Source organism: Dipodomys merriami, unplaced genomic scaffold (genome assembly GCF_024711535.1).
Source record: "Dipodomys merriami isolate MVZ:Mamm:240054 unplaced genomic scaffold, mDipMer1.0.p SCAF_26, whole genome shotgun sequence".
Classification (NCBI taxonomy): Eukaryota; Metazoa; Chordata; class Mammalia; order Rodentia; family Heteromyidae; genus Dipodomys; species Dipodomys merriami.
In genome coordinates, this window is record NW_027204048.1 from 7471115 (window position 1) to 7490752 (window position 19638).

Consider the following 19638-nt stretch of genomic DNA (forward strand, 5'->3'; position numbering starts at 1 on the left):
CCTTCTAATTGGTCGGCTTTGATGGCTTCAAATTCTTTGCTGGAGCTTTGTTTTAGATCTTGTATGGACTTCTTTACTTCCTTAAATTGGTTCATTCTCAAATCCCTTAGATGATTGGTTATGGCTTCATTGGAATCTCTTTCCTTCTGATGGGCTCCACTCAGCATTCCCTTTTATGGCCTCCCTGGATTCCTTCAGCTCGCTGTTTGTGGAGTCCATGAATGCCTTGATTAATCTTTGTCTATTCTGATCCTGCGTACACAATTCCTGTATTAATCTTCCTCTTTTCTTATCCTGTTCATTCCATTCCTGTATTAATGTTTGATTAGCTTCCTCATGCTTACAATATCCCTGTATTAATTTTTGATTAGCCTCGTCATGCTCATGAAATTCCTGTATTAATGTCTGATTAGCCCCATCATACTCATACATTTCCTGTATTAATATTTGGTTAGACTCATCATGGTCACGAGATACCTTTATTAATATTTGGTTAGCCTCATCATGCTCATGCTTTTGCCTATCTCACTCACAGGTTTCCCACAGAGTCCTTGCAGGCTTTAAACCTTTTCATTCAGCATGTTTACAAGTAGTGTTGGTAGAGCATTTTGTGAACTCTCCTCTGGATTATTCATTAATTGCTCTGTCAGCTGATCATCATGAGTAGGAGTTGAAATATTTGGTCTTGCCATTTTTCCTGTGTTCCTCTGGCTTGTTCTTCCCGTTTGGTATGGAAACAAACCAATTTCATTCTAGAAGATTATTTTAAGGCAAGCATCAACCAGAACCCTTTAGTTGCACAGATTCATACAGTGAAAATGAGTACAGATAAAATCTAGTTCAACAGATACAATGTTGTTCGGCAACAAACAACTATGGAATAATGGACTAAGAACATCAAAGAAGGAGTCAGCAGACCAGAAATTAATAGGTTCAGGGAGAATTGTAGGGAGAAAATAAGATTAGAGGAATGTGAGTAGGGAAAAGGAGGTAGGGAATTTAACCAAGACCTAAATGCATAGAGAGGAAACAGTTAGAAGAAAAGGAGGAGAGAGATAAAAAAGGAAAAACAAAAAAATTAAAGATTAAAAAATGAAACACTTAAAAATTATATGAGTATAAAGACCTAATACTGAGAGAGGAGAAGAATAGAAGGAAAGGAGAGATAAATGAAAAAGGAAAAATAAAAATAAAAATTGGACCACTTAAAATTATATAAGTATAAAGAAATAATACTACTATTAAAGGAGTTAAGGCTGAGCGTTTTTGAACTGAGTAATCAATTTCTGAATTAGGTATTCATAGAAAGAAGGATAACATCTAATAATAGAAGGTGGCTATATATCTGGGGATGAGCAGAACAGCAATAAAGTCATGCAAAAATATCCTCCAAAATACCAAAAGGTTAAAGAGTAAAAACAGTAAAAAACACTTATACCTAAAATAAAAATGATGAAAATTAGTACAATTATATATATATATATTTATTGTAAAAATAGTGTACTGAGGGGTTACAGTAACATGAGTAGGGTAATGAGTACATTTCCTATTGAGCATTGTTACCTCCTCCTTTGCTTTCCCCCTACCATCCATTCCTTCCCCATCTCCTGAACTCCTCTTACCCTGCCCCCTGACATTGTGAAGTTCATTTTCAACATAATGTCCTGTACATCTCATCCTTACAATGGGTCAACTTGCATCCCCATTTAAGCATTCTGCTGTATCCCTTTACCTCCCCAATGACAAAAATGTATACACAAGATGCAGAATACTGGAATCAAATACAGTGAAAACACGGGTTATATTGTGGGGAAAGAACATGTAAAAGAAACAAAAGAATCACATAGTGCATTATAAGTACATTAAACACAATAGCAAGAAAGTAAAAGTCACTTGTGTCTCTGTCTTGATGTCTGTAATATCATCTTATATGATCATATGTACATAGCCTTTGCCCTTCTCTGCTTGTCCTAGACATGTAGTAGTCATTGCAAGCAAGGAAAACCATGAGACCTATGTTTCTTTGGGTCTGACATAGTTCACTTAATATAATTTGTGCCATGTCTGTCCATTTCCTAACAAATTTGACAATGTCATTCTTTCTAATGGAGGCATAGAATTCCATTGTATAGATCACGTTTTCTTGATCCATTCATCTACTGAGGGGCATCTGGGTTGGTTCCATATCTTAGCTATGTTGAATAATGCTGCGATAAACATAGTTGTTCTGGTAGCTTTAGTATGACCTTGTTTGTGATCATTTCGATAAATACCCAAAAGTGGGATTGCTAGGTCACATGGGAGGATCTATAAGGAGTCTTTAGAGGAACCTCCATACTGCTTTCCAAAGTGGCTGAACAAGTTTACACTCCCACCAACAATGCAGTAGGGTTCCCTTCTGGCCACATCCCCTCCAGCATCTGTTGTTACTAGATTTCTTGATTATAGCCATTCTAACTCTGGTGACCTGGAATCTTAATGTTGTCTTGATTTGCATTCTGTAATGGCTAGAGAAGTTGAGCATTTCTTCAATTGTCTATTGGCCATTTTTATTTCCCCTTAGAGAAGTTCTCTTTAAGTGTTTAGCCCACTTGTTGCTGGGTAGTTATATCTTTGATGATTTGTTGTCCTTTGTCCTTGTCCTTTGTATGGCTAGTGAAGCTATTCTCCCAATCAATTGGCTTTCTGTTGATTTTGCTGGCTATGTCCTTTACCATGCAGAAACTCTGCAGTTTCATGCAGTGCCTTTTTTCCAACCTTTTTCGATGTGTTGTGTTTCTGAGTCTCTATTAAGACATTTTTGGCTTGTGCTAAGGAGCCCTAGAGTTTCTCCTGTTCCTTCCTGTAATATTTTCAGGTTGTCTGCTTTGACTTTGAGGTCTTTGATCCATTTGGAATTGAAAGAATACATTTAAAGAAATAAAAAAATGTTTAAAAATTAGGTAGAAAAGAGTTCTTCGATTTTTTTTTGTGGGATGGATCTTGTTTCTCCCCTGAGTCCATAACCAGTCTCTTGATGGAGTCTCTGATTTGCTTGTGTCTTTTGGTTTTCCTGTGGCTTGATTGCTTTCTTAAGTCAGTTTGTTTGAGCCAGCAGAAAGGAGCTCTGCCTTACCCAGAACTTTATGACCCACCTTCCCGGCTAGTTCAATGGGAGGGAGATCTACTTTGAGTATCACAAAAGAGGGAGATGACTGTTTCCTTTAGCTTGTAGTTGCTGTGATGGGCTAGGTTTTAGGTAGGGTTGCGGATTGTCAGGAATCAGTAGCTTTTCCCTGAGGGGCTAGCTCCTGAAATATTCACAGAGCCTATCCTGGAGCCATTCTTAGGATTTATGTTTGTTGAGTTTCAGTTGTTTTCCTTTTACCCCTCCTGGGCTGGGTCTGCCGCCAGGGCTGCATGGGGAGTAGCAGCATCTGGCTCTGTTTATCCAATGAAGAAAGTCACTCCTGCATGGGGTGAGCCACCTCTGCCTGGGAAGGGCCACTTTTCCCTGGGTGGAGCTGAGCCTGGCAGGTCAGGTTCCTGTGACCTGTTGAATGGCTTGTATTTTCTTCCAAAGCCTGAGTTGCTGCGTGCTAGCTGCTCTGGCCAGATCTTTGTATCAAAGATGGAGCTCTTCTCCTGTGGTGGGAGGGGCTACCTTCCCATCTCTGCTTTGTGAAAAGGAGCGAGGATGTCTTGGGTTACTCCCTTCATTTCTGGGCCATACATGGTCTGAAACTGTCATCATAATGAATATTCCCACTCCTTGTAAGTCCTTGCTGTCCATGAGTAGAATCTGCTCACATACTTCCTCTGGTGCCTTTGTCCTGGGCTCTTTTCTGCTGATATGGCGGCCGCAACAGCAGCCACCTGCTGCAGACACCGGCAAGTGCTCAAATCTGTCTCCTTAACCAAGCTGCCTGGATTTTTCCTCTCTGGCCAAACTCTCTGTACTATGATGGCATACTTGGTGTGACTTTCTAGCCTAGGACTTTTCACTGGACCACTAAAACTGCTTTCTATGGGAGAGCTTGTTTAACCCCCAGTTACTTCTCTGACATCTTCCTCCTTCTCAGGTGCTTGCTTTATCTCTCCTTTTTTAAAAAAATAACTGTAAGAAATGTGTATCACATATATTTTTAGAGACTTGGGATATAATTTGACAGGGCACATAATTCTAGAAGCATTATTACTTTTCAAAAAATTGCATATAGTTTTATGCTGGCTCACATCTATAATCCTAGCTATTCAGGAAGCTGAAATCTGAGGATCACAGTTTGAAGCTAACCTGTGCAGGAGAGTCTGTGAGACTTATCTTCAACTAACCACCAAAAAGCAAGAAGTGGAGCTGTGGCTCAAGTGTTAGCGTCTAGGCTGGAGTTCAAGTCCCAGTATAGGCACAAAAAAGGTTGTTTTCCAAAATGCTATACAAGTGTAATTTCACCAGCAATGTGTGACGTACCCGCTCATGAAGTCCCATTCAACCATGTGTGGTCATTGCCTAATGACTTTGCCACATCTATGGAGTAAAGGGGTATAGCTCATCAGTACTTCATACTGACCTGACTACTGGGAAAATCATCATCATTAGTATTACTATTAGTATTTTGGAGAAGGGGAAATCTGAGGCATTCACTCTCATCTGAAAAACGTAAAAATTTACCCAATTCTGGAGAGACATTCTTATAGAAGATTTTATTGGAAATCCATTAATTGTTTTCTTTTAAAATATGCATGAAACAATGCATGAAATTATGTTTGCATGAAAATAAATTTGCTTCTGGAACAAGAAAGACAATCCAAACCACAATAGTATGAGAATAAAGGCTTTCTGGCAAAGCAGATCAGATCCTAGCCTGAATGATCCCCTTGCAGCCATGCCACCAGTTTGGTCTTGAGATACAGCAAATCTCACTCCAACCTAAGAAGACAGACCTATTTTTTGAATGACAAAGTCATAGCATCAGTGCAGATAAGGAGCAGCTCCTGATAGGTGATTCTGATTTGTTTCTTGTGTGTAAGGATGGTTAGAACCTCAAAGAACCCTGGGTTCCTTCCAAACCAGCACTGGGTCTGTGAAATGATTGACTGGAAATTCCTTTTCTAATGCAGAAAAACAAAGGATATGGAAACATCTAAGATTCAGAAACAGGTTTGAGTAATTATCTAACAATGCTTTGGTTTAAAGGACTTATCAGGAGAAATGTCTTTCATCTTGTGAAATAATCTTGTGGTAGAAAGTGATCAGTTTTCAGCCTTGGAGAATAGTTTTCACAGTGAAATATTAGTCATCCCCCTTCCTAACATCCTCTTTCACTGTGTTCTTAGGGAAATGTGTCATTCTCCTGTTCACAACCTCAAACTGTCCCTATGACTTTTCTGAGCTCCAGAAGTTACCTGGCTCTGCCCCACACCAACGGAGAGGACATCGTGGCCATAGCTTTCCAATTTCGGACATGGAACAGAGCAGGGCTGTTGCTGACAAGTCAGCTATCTCATAGGTCAGAGAATCTTGTCCTCTTTCTTGGTGATGGGAAACTCAAGCTGAGCCTCTCCTCACGTGGACATCCAGTGAAAACCATCATCGCAGGTGAGACAACTCATGAACTGTGCATGGCCATATCATCCTCATCCACTGACCTAAGATTAGTAACCATTATGATAACCAAAACATTGAATCAATAAGATATTCATCATCAGTAAGATATTTACAGTCCCACCCAAAGTGACTCAATTCCTTTTACCTTCTATGTAGGTAACTATAGGTGACTCAAGTGCAGAAGCTTAGCTATATGTAAGCATGAGTGTAAGAGTTCAAAATGAGACTCTTAATGTGTGTGGGCTCATGTTTAATCAATGTGAAATACTAGAAGATACAGGCCTGACTGTAGGGACTCTTGAGCTCTTGAGCATAGTCTTTTTTCCTTTTCTCTTTCCCCCCATAAACTCTTTTAACTGTCTTTCAACTGCATATCTTCACTAGTTTTCATACTACAGTTAGTCTGGTACTTAGGATGGTTTGACTTAGGATTCTTTTCAACTTTACAGTGGTCCAAAATTTATACACATTCAGTGGGAATCTCACTTTGAATTTCAATCTTACCCTGTGCCAGTGTTGCATGGTCCACAATACTTTCTTAATGCTAAGCACAGCAGCAAGTAATAGCTCTCAGTCAACTGTATGACCACTGGGGAAACTACCTCTCAACAGCCTACTGTGTGGCAAGTGCTGTCTTGGGATACAATTATTCAATAAATTATAGAAGATAATCAACTGTTTTTATAAAATGTGTTTTGTGTGAGTTTACAAAAATTTAGGCTGATATATATGCTGTGAACATATTTAAGTTGAACTATAATGATTTGTAGGTTACCTTTGCTCAGGATATTTTTTACTATGGTTATTGATATATAATATAAATACATATATGAAATACAATTGCATATAATTAAGCACATATTAATCATACGTTAATTATATAACTATACTATAATTACATATTAATTATATAATTATAATCATATATAACTAATTATAATATGTAATATAGGGACAATTTTTTTTATACCTGTCCTGGGGCTTGAACTCAAGGCTTGGGACTCCTTTCCCAATACATCTGTGTTGAGCAATAGCCCTACTTCTGGCTTTTTGGTGGTTAATTGGAAGTAAGAATCTCCCAGGCTGGCTTTGAATGGTGATCCTTAGATCTTAGCCTCCTGAGTAGCTAGAATTACAAGTGTAAGCCACAGGTGTGTGCCTATGCTGAGTTTTCCCTGCGGAGTTCAGCAAATGAGCTCAGCTGGTGGTCAAATATTTATTCCTGTCAGCAATTAGAGTTATCTGTTTAAAGCCATTTAACATGGCAAAATACCACTATCAATAGCTTTATGGCTTGTAAGATACATTAGTTAACCATATTGAGATACTATTTAAGATGGTAAGAATAGAATTAGGCAGCTCACTAGCATGTTTAGATATGTCATAAAAATTCAAGCATTCACTTTTGTTGTCCTTAGGTGAATAAGACTTTTTTCTCTGTTGAACAAAGGTGTTTTCTTTTTCTTTTTTCTTTTTTGTTGGTCGTGGGGCTTGAACTCTGGGCTTGGGCGCTGTCCATGTGCTCTTAAGCTCAAGGCGAGAGCTCTACCACTTGATCCACAGCACCACTTCTGTTTTTTCAGTGGTTTATTGGAGATAAGAGTCTCACGGACTTTCCTGCCTGGGCTGGCTTTGAACCGTGATCCTCAGATCTCATCCTCCTGAGTAGCTAGGATTACAGGCATGAGCCACCGGCACCTGGCAACAAAGGTGTTTTCTAAAAATAAATTACTCACTTTTCTTTTTAGTGAAATATGAAGCATTGGCACCTCATGGGAGGATCCCCTCCCCCAAACCTTGGGCAATGGTGTCAGACTTGGCCAAATGACACATTTTGGCCAGTGGAATATAAGCAGGAGTGAAATATCTAAGTAGAATCTCCAAAAGCCATAGTGAGATTCTGAGGCATGAAGAAGAGATGTAGGCAGTGCCTATAGCCTAGGTCCTGAATGAATAGAACAGAAGAAGAAGAATAGACTTGAATCCACTGAAACAGAACCAGAGACTCAAATGAATCTTCCTTTGTCAACAAACTTAATTAAAAAAAAAAAGCCTTGGCTAGTGTATGGGATACTGACTTATCTTCTTTATGATACTTGATTGGAATTTCGTTTCCTGTAAGGCATGAGTTTGCAGGAGATATAATGCTCAATTCATTTGACCATTCTCTACTCTCTAGTCCATCACTTTAAATAGATTTGTTTCTTAGATTCAACATGAAAATGCTTTAGCAGAAACTACTAATAGTATTAAAAATTATAAGGTACAATAGTTGAAAGTACAGTAGCAAATGTGGAAATGGCAGAAAATGTGTAAAAAGATATAAAAATCCCACTACATTTGCAAATATTTAATATTTATGCTAGTTTCTGCATGTTTCCACAAAGTTTGGAGATGTATATTGACCACACAACAGGCTCTTTTAAAAAATGTTTATTTTAATGCGATACTTTAGTTTTACATTTTATGGATTTTTATATTTTATGAATTCCTAAACTGGTATTTTTGCAAATGCTTAGTTTTTGATGCTATACCTGAGCATATTTTTTCTAAATCATTTTCTTTTAGGGCCGGTGCCAGTGGCTCCTGTCTGTACTCCTAGCTACTGAAGAGGCTGAGATCTGAGAATGGAAGTTTGAAGCCAGCCAAGACAGAAAAGTCCCTGTGAAACTCTTATCTCCAATTAACCACTCAAAATTGGAAGTGATGCTGAGGCTAAGATGGTAGAGTACTAGCCTTGAGCACAGAGAGACTCAGGGACAGTAGCTAGGCTCTGAGTTCAAGCCCCACAACTGAGAAAAATATTCTTTTAAATGATAATACATGAACCTAAGGAAACATCATTATGCTTTGAATTCTGGGAAAAAGCATCTATTTCTCACAGCTCAAAATATTAACTAAAAAAATAGACTGAGATATTTGCTGTCATGTAATGAGAAATATTTTATCACAGGATGTTCAGAGTGAGTTGTGAAGAATTCATTCTGTATGGGCTCTAGGATTGGAAGAAAACAACATTGTCTTTTGATGAAGAGCATTTGGATTATCTACTCCTCTTTTCTCATTATTTCTGTTTTCTCTTCTACCCCATCCCTTACTACTTCTCTGACTTAGTGAAAAATGGGAAAAAAGAAAGAAAGGAAGGAAGGAAGAAAGACAGAAAGAAATAAAGAAAGAGAAAGAAAGAAAGAACTTTAGCAATGGTCTTATAGGCTATAATATTCTGAACAGAACATAACTTTCTTTTGTGTTTGTGCCAGTCATAGGGTTTGAGCTGAGGGCCTGTGCACTGTCGTTGAGTTTTTGTGCTCAAAGATAGTACTCTAACACTTTGAGCCACATCTCCACTTCCAGCTTTTGGTGGCTAATTGGAGATAAGAGTTTCATAGGCCTTCAGCCTCATTTCCCTGCCTGGGATGGCTTTGATCCTCAGATCTCAGTTTGCTGAGTCGCTAGGAGCACAGCCACTAGCACCTGTCTTAAAATTTTTATTTGAACACATATAAGGACCACACAGGCCAGTCCAGAGCTGTGGATGTAAGATAGTGACTCCCTAAGTCTACACATCTATCTTAAATCCTCTCCTGACTCACATGGAGAACAACTTCTTGGATAAAAGGTACTATATGCCAACTTACTTAATTGCCTCCTTAGAACACCTACCTCCAGGCCCAAATGCTCCCTAAGTCTCTCTCTGTTCCCCCACATTATGTCCTTAGCCAGTTGACCTGGTGGACCTTAAGTGTGTTATGTGGACTTTGCAGGCAGGTTTGCTACTTATGTGCATTTCACTGTTTGCCACTTATTTGCATCACCAGCCATTAGGGGACACGCTTAGGTCATAGGAGTTCTGAATAATTGATTTTGGTTATTACCAGGTGATGGATTAAATGATGGTCAGTGGCATTCAGTGTCCTTATCCTCTAAAGGGAATCATGTGAACATGAAGGTGGACAGCAATGCAGCCTCTGCTGCTCACACCCTTCCTGGATGGATGGGCCCCAGTGATTCTTATTACTTTGGAGGTAAGTGAAAGGCACAAGAAATATTGCTAATCAGCCCTCTTTATCTTTTCAGTCCCCAAATTTTATGGCAAATAGTCTTTTAACTGAAAATGAACACTGATGTTGAAGAATTATTTTTCTCTTCATTTATAATTGATGGGCAATGGTGAGTGGGCATAGACAATCACTGCCTAAAATGACTGTCTATATGTTTGGGCTTACTAATGAAATTGGTTTCATACCTCCTCCATAGCCCTTGTTCTCAATTCTATAGCTCCACATTGTGACCATCTGAAAGGTCCAAAAATACTGATGCCTGGACTCCACCTTCAGGGATTCCTATTTAACTAGTCCTGAGGCTTGTACAATTGTTCAGGTTATTGTTATATGCAGACATTACTGAGGGTTTCTTTTAGTGTGACTGTAAATTTATTGTCCAAAACCAAGACATTTTTGAGACTGAGAGGGATGATAATCAGTAATGATGACAGGACAGCAGGCATAAGCCAATGCTATCTGGTCACAGGAACCATTTATACATTATTTATTGCATTTGGGCCTGATAGTCCCAGAGTGTGGTTTTCTTCTTGTGAGAGAGGTCCACCAGCACTTTAACAATGTTTTATGTCAAATAGAAATGTATGAACTCTGTGATTTAGGTATCTTTTATCTCAGCTTGACTTCTTATTTATTTTAATTTAATTTTAAGAGTTGTTCCAGAAGCAGTTTCACTGACACTTTCACTCTAGTGTATTGTGGGATACTTGGTGCCCCCTTCTAAGGGTGGAAAGTTAAGGTACCTGTGTACTTACTCTTCAGTAGTCGGCTTGAACCACAGAATTTGGAGATTCTAACATAGAATAACAATTGCTCTGTCTTTTTTTAGAGACACTGAGTCTTGAATTCCCTCCACACTAATGGATACATTGCATTAATTTAGCAATAAACATTTACTCTTCCACTTTACGTCTCAAATGAGGACCTAGGAAAGTGAATCCCTACTTTATAGTTGGATTTTTCAGGCAGCCCTCTGCATGGACAAATAAAAGCCTGCTTGCATGTCGAATCTCTCTGTTCTGGATCGCTTTCCTAACTGGAGATGCAAAGCATTTAGGCATTTGATCTTCTTTTTCTTCTTCGAAGTTGCATATGAAGCATGTTCTCATTTTGACCACTGGATGTTGTTTAATTTAGCTCTCAACAGAAATAGATATTGCATTTTTACAGTAGCTTGAGGTGTGTGATTGGACAACTAGTGGCTCAACAAAAACAATACTGACTTAATGTCCCCATTCCCTGTTGTAAAGTTTGCCCTAAGTGCAGGAAGCAGAAGTCATCTATAAGAAGACATCCTGGCATTTTTTTCAAAAAACATTCCACATTCCAGAAATTCTTCACAAATAAAATTTGTTCACTATTACAGAAATTAGAAAATGATAAGGAATGTTATAGAGTTCTTTATGATGGAACATTGGGTTTGAAATACCAAAGCCTTCAGTTTTAATTGGTGAGATTCATTATACCCACTATTGACTTTTCATCCTGATGCAAGTCTTGTTTTTTTTTTTTTGTATGTTTTTTTTTTACCTGTCCTGGAGCTTGGACTCAGGACCTAGGCACTGTCGCTGAGCTCAAGACTATCACTCTACCACTTGAGCCACAGTGCCACAGTGCTTTTTATGTTTATGTGATACTGAGGAATCAAACCCAGGGCTTCATGCATCCTAGGCAAGCACTCTGCTACTGAGCCACATTGCCAGCCCCTCTTGAATTGTTTTGAATTTGATTTCTTAGGGTGCAAACATTGAAGCCTGCTTAAGCCACTGCAAGAAAAGTGTGTATGCTATGAAAATTCTTAGCTATAAAGTGAGTATACATTATGCAAAAATTAGAGGAGGTTAGAGTCTAGTTTCCTTTTTTTGGAAAGTGTACCAGTGATTTGAAGACCAAAAAATAAAGATGAGACATCAAAGTTGCACACCAGTGGCTCAAGGCTATAGTCCTACCTACTCTGGAGGCTGAGATCTGAGAATTGTGGTTTGATGCCAGCCTGAGCAGGAAAATCCATGAGTCTCTTATCTTCAAATAGCCACCAGAAAACCAGAAGTGGTGCTGTGGATCAAAGTGGCTCAGAGTGCTAGCCTTGAGAGGAAAAGCACAGGGATAGGGCCCAGGCCTTGAGTTCAAGCCCTATGACTGACATAAACAAACAAACAAAAAGAAAAAAAAACAGAAAATTTAATGTGCAATGGACAAAATATTTCACTCATAAGAATTTTCAGTTTTAGAAGTAAAAGTCTTATAAAATATAAAGGAACACTATAAATATTGACATAAGTCCTCTTTAATGACTAGAAACACAAAACCATAAAAAAATAATGAAGCTATTTGCTACATTATAAGTTTTTGAAACACACAAAGTATCATTTTACAAATGGTCATTTAATTTTCCAAGTATTCCATCATCTCCTTTCTATAACTTCCCCCTTTACATGCAAATCTGAGAGTTTGTCCTTGTTTGTACAATAACTCAGCAGAGAAAGGGAGAATAATTAAGTGCATGCTGGTTCCATATGGGCTACAGGATGTTATCTGGACTGGTCCTGCTTTGATTTTAATTTCCAAGTCATGTCTTTGCTTATCATTGCTTTAAGAACATTGTCTTTCAATATTGTGAATAGTTTGCAGTGGGCTTTTGTTTTGGTCATGCTTGTTTCTTGTCTTAATATTTAGGCTGTCCAGAAAACATCTCTGGCTCTGGATGTGGGAGCTGTCTGGAAGGGTTCCAGGGCTGCCTGAGACTCATCTCTATTGGTGAAAAAGTGGTGGATCCCATCTCTGTACAGGAAGGGGTGCTGGGGAGTTTCAGTGACCTCCAGATTGATTCCTGTGGCATTATAGACAGGTAAGAACCATTCAGGTCACTCTGTCATGTCTGATTTCAGTTTTTAATTTACTTAATTAGTTCATAAACACACGAACAGCTGGACAAGTGCATCCTTTCTTTCCTCTGTTGCTGATATTCATGACAAAGGAGAAAGTATATATATACTTAGTTAGCTCTGCATTATTATTACTGAGAGAATCCATTTATAAGGACAAAAGATTTATTCTGGCTCACAGTTTTGTAGGTTTCAAACTGTAGTCTGTTGGTACAGTTGCTTTGAGGCCTTTGGTGAGACAGCAAAACATAGTATGCTTTGAATATCTCATGCTCAGAATTATGAAGAGCAAGAGACTGGATCCCATACCACTCTGAAGGTCACACTCCCTGAAAATCCCTGACTAGGCCCAGGTCTTAAAACTTCTACCACCTCCTGGTAGAGTTATAGACTCAGGATCAGGCCTTGGAAGCCTGGGGGAACTTCAAGATCTAAACATTGATAATAGAAACATAATGTCTTGGTTTTCTTTTAGGTTAATATTGTGCCTTGCAAAATTATAATATTTTCTTGGAAGACAAAGTCATGAATTTTTCTTTACTATGCCTTTAAGCAACTTAGTTTTTGTAAAATGCTGGCCATGCTGTGTATTTACTGATGCAAATCAATACTGACAAGTTAAGGCATCTAACAGTTGTATTACACAGAACAGGTTAGAAAAATGGATGTCCACTGAGTCTTCAGTGTAGAAGAAATAGAGTAATTACAGAGAACAACTAAGCTGGGCTAGAACTAAAAATGATTAAATTACTGGAGCTGAGGCTTTCTCTGTTTCTCTGTGCTATTTTGTTTTGTTTTATTTTTTTGTGCTCCATTCACAGCTATGCTAATAGAATGACTAAGGAGGCATGAGTGCTGTGTGCTTAGTGTTTACTCTTTAGCTAAGTGGCCATGATTCATCATGAACCTTATGACAAAGCTGAGTCTCATATAAAGATTTTTAATATCCTTTCAACCTTGGCCATTTTAAAACTGACAATCTTTCTAAAACCAGTAACTAATTTAAAATAAGCATTTTCTGGTTTCAAAATCTAATACATACTAAGTAAAATGTTCACCATTTCTAGTTATTATTGGTAGCTGAGATTTTCCATGTTTATATACATATATATGTATACACATATATACATCTACATGTACACATGTATATACATATATACATATATGCACACATGCATATATACATACATACACACATATATAATTTTCAAAGAACAAAAGTATAGGTAGTGCTTTGATTACATGCTACAACAATTACAATGGTACAGTTGCTTTGTACAATATTGCTCTGTACAATATTAGAGGGAAGAAGTTACAACTGGCTAGTCCTTTCCCCAATGATACCTGCATTCCCCTGATATTTGTTGTTTTCTTTTGTTTTGATGTATCTGTGACTAGTCCTTGAGCAGCAACACAGAACAGAATGGAGCTTCCTAAATAGCTTTGCCCCATGGCGGTCATCCTCCACTAGCATTTGCTTGCTCCTGTGAATCTCTTGTTTTGAATAAAATTTTAGAATTACATGAATTTTCTGTTAACTGTGTGCTTGCTATGGATCACGTGGGCGCTCATACAATTGTATTTGTGAGCAATAGAGCAGCCTTTTTGTCCTGTATCAATGTAAATTTGGTGTTCAATGTTTAATTATATATGATGTGATGAATTTCAGTTGTTTTTTTAAACTAACAGTTATTGTGAAAGCCATTTGAAGATGAATTGGAACAAAAGGGAATAGGATCAATCCAAATCATTTAAATTGCTTCAGACTTGTGGACAAGGCTGCATTTATCTTAGTGAATTTGTGTGAATTAAAATACTGATAGACATGATAAGAATGAAAGCCAATAGTCTGGGAAGTTCTGAGGAATGAGGAAACATATATAACAGATTACAGTGCTTCTAGGCAAAGTAATTTCATTAATCATATGTACCAAAAGCATATTTGTGTTTTAGAAAAGAACCTTGTCCTTTTACTAAAAACTGTGTTGTTGTTCTTGTTGTTGTTACAATGCCCTATTGGTCAAAGCTGGTCACAGCCCATGTTCTTGTGGAGGTGCTGGGGCTGGACTTGTGAGCGAGAGGTTCGCACTATCATATGACAAGAACATATGGTAGGAGGGAAACAATTGTGTGTCTATCTGAGGTCATTGCAAGTTATTGATACTCTTAGTCATATATATGCTGTCAACCTGTGAAAAATGAATAGAGCTAATATAAGTACAAGTATTGTCAAAAATGTTGCACTTGACCAGGCTTTTTAACCTTGTTTGTGTTCCATTCATAGACCAAAGGGCAGAGCCAACTTCCCCTGTCCTATTGGGGTGTTTCTATTCACTGTTGTCCTTCATCTCGCCTGTAACAAAACAGCACGACAAGCACATTTTATAGTGACTGCATTTGGGAAACACCAATGTTTCTCTGTCTTCCTTTAGGTGTTTCCCCAGCTATTGTGAACATGGGGGTAAATGTTCCCAGACGTGGGCTGCCTTCTCCTGTGACTGCACCGGTACTGGCTACACAGGAGCCACCTGCCATTCCTGTAAGCTGCACACGTTGCTGGCTCTCCTTGCTGTCCTGATCCTGTGGAGCTCCAGTTCCCTGTCATTATTTTGTACACATGTCTGTCTTTTTAACTAAGTGGCAAGAAACAAGAGAATATGGAGTTTTAAAGACTAACCTTCCTTCCTTCCATCCATCCTTCCTTCCTTCCTTCCTCCCTTCCTCCCTTCCTTCCTTCCTTCCTTCCTTCCTTCCTTTACTTATTTCTTTCTTTTCTCTCCCTCCTTCTTTCTTCCCTCCCCCCTTTCACTCTTTTCTCCCACCATCTATTTTTGTGCTGGAACTAAGGATTGCAATCTGGGCCTCCATTTCTTACTCAGTCAGCTGGGATTCTGCCACTTGAGTCACACTTCTACTTCTGGATTTTGCTGGAAATAAAAGCCTTAAGGATTTGTCTGCCAGAGCTGGCTTGGAACTATGATTCGAATATCTCTGCCTCCTGAGTAGCTAGAATTAGGGTCATGAGCCACCAGTGCCCAGCTAGAGACTCATCTTTGCCTGGCATACTTTTAAACTAATTTTATTTCCAAATGATGTTAAAGCAGCTCACAATAATTATAATATCAAGTATAGAATGCCAAAGAAAGAAAAAGAACAGGTGAAGGGGAAATAAACTATGGCCAAAAAAATTACTAAAGGACAAAGATGATTCATTCTCTTTTGTTTTTCTGTTCCCCCAACTGGGGACACATTTAGTTCTGAATTTTTGTTTTCCAAAGTAAAATGATGTGTGAGCAGCCAGATTCTTGATCATCTCAGAGGAAGCAAAATTGGGGTGCTATCATGGTAGCAGTTCTAGATAGCAAAAAACCAGATAAACTTTCTGGTCCTGTTTAACCTAGGTGTTGCTAGTGATGAGAAGAATTAGCATAAACTGAGAATTTTCAGCATGTCTGCAAGATTCTAGTCCTTTGCATGTTTTAATTCCATAATTCCTTAAAACTCATGGAGAGAAGAGTTACCAGCTACTCTGAGCTTGAGGAAGGAGAGGCAGGAGGCTGAGGATGCTGCCCTGGGTGTCACAGCTGTGATCACAAAGGCCCTGGCTCCAGGGCCAGGCCTGTCAGGGATCATGCTGCTTTCCGGTCAATGTTCAAACTAACAAGACTTTGTTCAGGATGAGACATTAGCAAATACGAGCAATGTGACATGGAAATCCTGGTTTTCTAATGATCATCCTTAGTGTTTTGGTTTTATTTTTCTGGTACATAATTGCTGATGCTTCTGAGTGCCTTCTCTCCCCCGGCCCCCAGCACCTCTTCTCTCCCCTCATCTTTAGAGGAAGAACTTGCCTTTTCATGTCTTTTTTCTTTAGTTTCTTCTCCTGGGGAAGCTTATTGCCCTTTCAAGAAGTCTTCCATGTAAATTATTCTAGTACACATAAACTGAAGACAAAGCAGAGCATGGATTGTCATAAATATATATTTTCTGGAACAGAATCCCAGAGATGCTAAATGGGTGTTGTGAAAACTTCCCAGCGTCTCCAGTGGTGTGAGTTCCACGAGAAGCCCTTGGCAGACAAGAGGGAGTGACTCGTCCACTAAATACACCATGAGCAGCTCTCCTCTATTCCCAGTCAGAATTTGCCATGTAACTCCTACTTTGGAAGACTCTAGACTTCTCAGAAACCTTAGGGCAATGATTTGGCTGAACTCCAAGAAATAAGGTTGTGGTGGTCTCTTGTACTTAGTACTCCTACCATTACACCTAGTAAAGTGCTTTAGTCAAGGAAGATACCTTCTGAATATTAACCATTAATGAATCTTTTTTTCAAGATAATTTCTTTATTGTGAAAATACCATACAAAGGGGTTACAATTTCATGGGAAAGGTAATGAGTACATTTCTTATCAAGCATTGTTGCCTCCTCCTTTGTTTCCCCTTATCATTCCTTCCAATTGCCCACCCCCAGCCAAAACTGTAAAGTTCGTTTCTTGACATAATGACTTGTACATCTCATTGTTGCAATGAGTCCACCTGTATATCTATTTAATGATTTATTTTTCCCTTCCCATCCACAAATTATACCAACATCAAATACAGTGAAAGCAGGAGTTATACCGTGGGGGAGGGTCATACAAAGCAACAAAGAAATCATCTTATAAATATGTTAGAAACAATCGCATGAAAGAAAAAAAAACATTTGAATACATCTCTTAGGGTTCATTTCTCTAACATCACCTTATCTGACCTTTTCTGATTGACTCAGACATATACTAGATATTGCAAATAAGGGAAACCATGGGACCTATGTTTCTTTGGGCCTGGCTTACTTGACTTAATATAATTTTTTCCAAGTCTTTCCATTTCCTAACAAATGAGGCAATGCCATTCTTTCTGATGGAGGCATAGAATTCCATTGTGTATATATACCACATTTTCTTGATCCATTCATCTACTGAGGGGCATCTGGGTTGGTTCCATATCTTAGGTATAGTAAATAATGCTGCAATGAACATAGTTGTGCTGGTAGCTTTAGTGTGGTCTTGTTTGTAAACATTTGGGTAAATGCCCAAAAGTGGGATTGCTGGGTCATAGGGGAGCTCTATGTGGAGTCTTTTGAGGAACCTCCATACTACTTTCCAAAGTGGTTGAACAAGTTTACATTCCTACCAACAATGAAGTAAGGTTCCTTTCTGTCCACATCCCCTCCAGCATCTGTTGTTATTAGAGTTCTTGATTATAGCCATTCTAACTGGGGTGAGGTGGTATCTCAATGTTGCAGCCCCACAGGTGCTTCAGGTAGCGGTCCTTCATGGACTGCCATGAGTGCTGGGTGACCGAGGCCTTCTCCATGGCTTTCCACAGGACTGTGCAGGTGACCAAGCTTGGTGAGCGGTCATTTGTCTTTGGCTCCTTTGTCAAATATCAGCTGCCTGTAGGTGTGTGGTTTTATTTCTGGATCTTCTATTCTATTCCATTGGTCTTCAGGTCTGTTTTTGTTCCAGTACCATGCTGTCTTTGTTATTATGGCTCTATAGTAGAGGTTGAAGTCTGGCATCGAGATCCCTCCCATGTTGTCTTTTTTTGCCTAGAATTGTTTTGGCTATTCTAGGTCTTTTGTTGTTCCACATGAATTTTTGGACTGTTTTCTGTATTCAGAAATGTACATCATTGGGATTTTAATAGGAATTGCATTCAATTTGTATATTAATTTTGGCACTATTGCAATTTTTACTATATTAACTCTGACTATCCAAGAGCATGGAAGGTCTTTCCATTTCCTAGTGTCTTCTATGATTTTTTTCCTTGCCAATCCTCTGGTTGGTAGACTTGTCCTTTGGTGAGAGTGGGGTGTTAAAGTCTCTTAGTATTATCGTATTGGCATCTATTTTATTCTGTAAGTTTGAGAGTATTTTCTTGACATATTTGGGTGCTCCATTGTTTGGGGAGTATAAGTTGATAATGGCAATGTCCTCCTCTTTTATTGTTCCTGTGTTAATATGTAGTGTCCTTCCTTGTCTTTTTGAATTGATTTTAATAAAAAGTTTATTTTGTCAGATATCAGGATAGCTACTCCTGCTTTCTTACTGGGGGCATTTGATTGTTAGATCCTTTTCCAACCCTTCACTCTGAGTTTGTATGTTTGGCTGAGAGGTGGGTCTCCTGAAGGCTACAGATGGATGGGTCATGTTTTCTGATCCAATCTGCAATTCTTTTTCTTTTTTTTTTTTAATATTATTTTATTTTATTTGAGAACATACTGTACAGAGGGGCTACAATTACATGGGCAGGATAATGCATACATTTCTTACCAAGCATTGCAGCCTCCTCCTTTGTTTACCCTTCACCTCCCTTCCTAGCCTTCCCCCTCCCCCCAACCAATTATACCCCCCTCCCCCCTTCTTTTTCTTTTGATTGCTGAATTAAGACTGTTAATATTTAAGGATATTATATAGAGATGCATTATGGTCCCTATCATTCCCTGTTTTCCTAAGTTTTTCTTCTTTCCTTTCTTCCTGTGCTTACTAAGTTACACTTCTATTAATACCTGCCTGGTGCAGGTCCCTGTTCCTGGTTGCTTCCTTCAGGTTGTGTTCCCCCTCTTAGAATTCTTTGTAATGCTGGCTTATTGTTTATTAATTCATTTAGTTTTTCTTTACTATTCAAAATTTTCAATTCTCCATCGGATGTGAATGCTAGCTTTGCCGGGTATATCAGTCTGGGCTGGCAGTTATTGGTTCTCAGGGCTTAGATGGTACTTTCCCAGGCCTTTCTTGCATTCAATGTCTGTGTGGAGAGATCTGTAGTGATTCTAATTTGTTTCCCATTGTAGTATAGCTTCTTCATTTTTACTGCATTCAAGATTGTTTCCTTATTATTCAGATCTATCATTTTTACTATAATGTATCTAGAAGTGTTTCTCCTGGGATCCTACTTGTTAGGTGTTCTATACGCTTCTGTTATGTAGGTGAGATGTTCTTTTTTAAGATGGAGGAAATTTTCATTCATAATCTTGTTCCTAATACATTTTTAAAATTAAGAATTATTACATGGTTTAGATAATCAAAGATCATTCAGCCGTTACAATTTAGAACTAAGAATAACTC

General features: G+C 38.5%; 1 protein-coding gene across 1 annotated transcript in view; it reads left to right on the forward strand.

Annotated features, from left to right (window-relative positions):
- Positions 1 to 19638, forward strand: part of LOC138836936 (contactin-associated protein-like 3) — a 185144-nt gene that overhangs the window by 108857 nt on the left and 56649 nt on the right. The window contains exons 8-11 of the mRNA XM_070035639.1: positions 5314 to 5575; positions 9463 to 9609; positions 12322 to 12493; positions 14963 to 15069. Of these exons, the coding sequence (XP_069891740.1) occupies positions 5314 to 5575; positions 9463 to 9609; positions 12322 to 12493; positions 14963 to 15069 (688 nt within the window). The remainder of the gene's footprint in view (positions 1 to 5313; positions 5576 to 9462; positions 9610 to 12321; positions 12494 to 14962; positions 15070 to 19638) is intronic.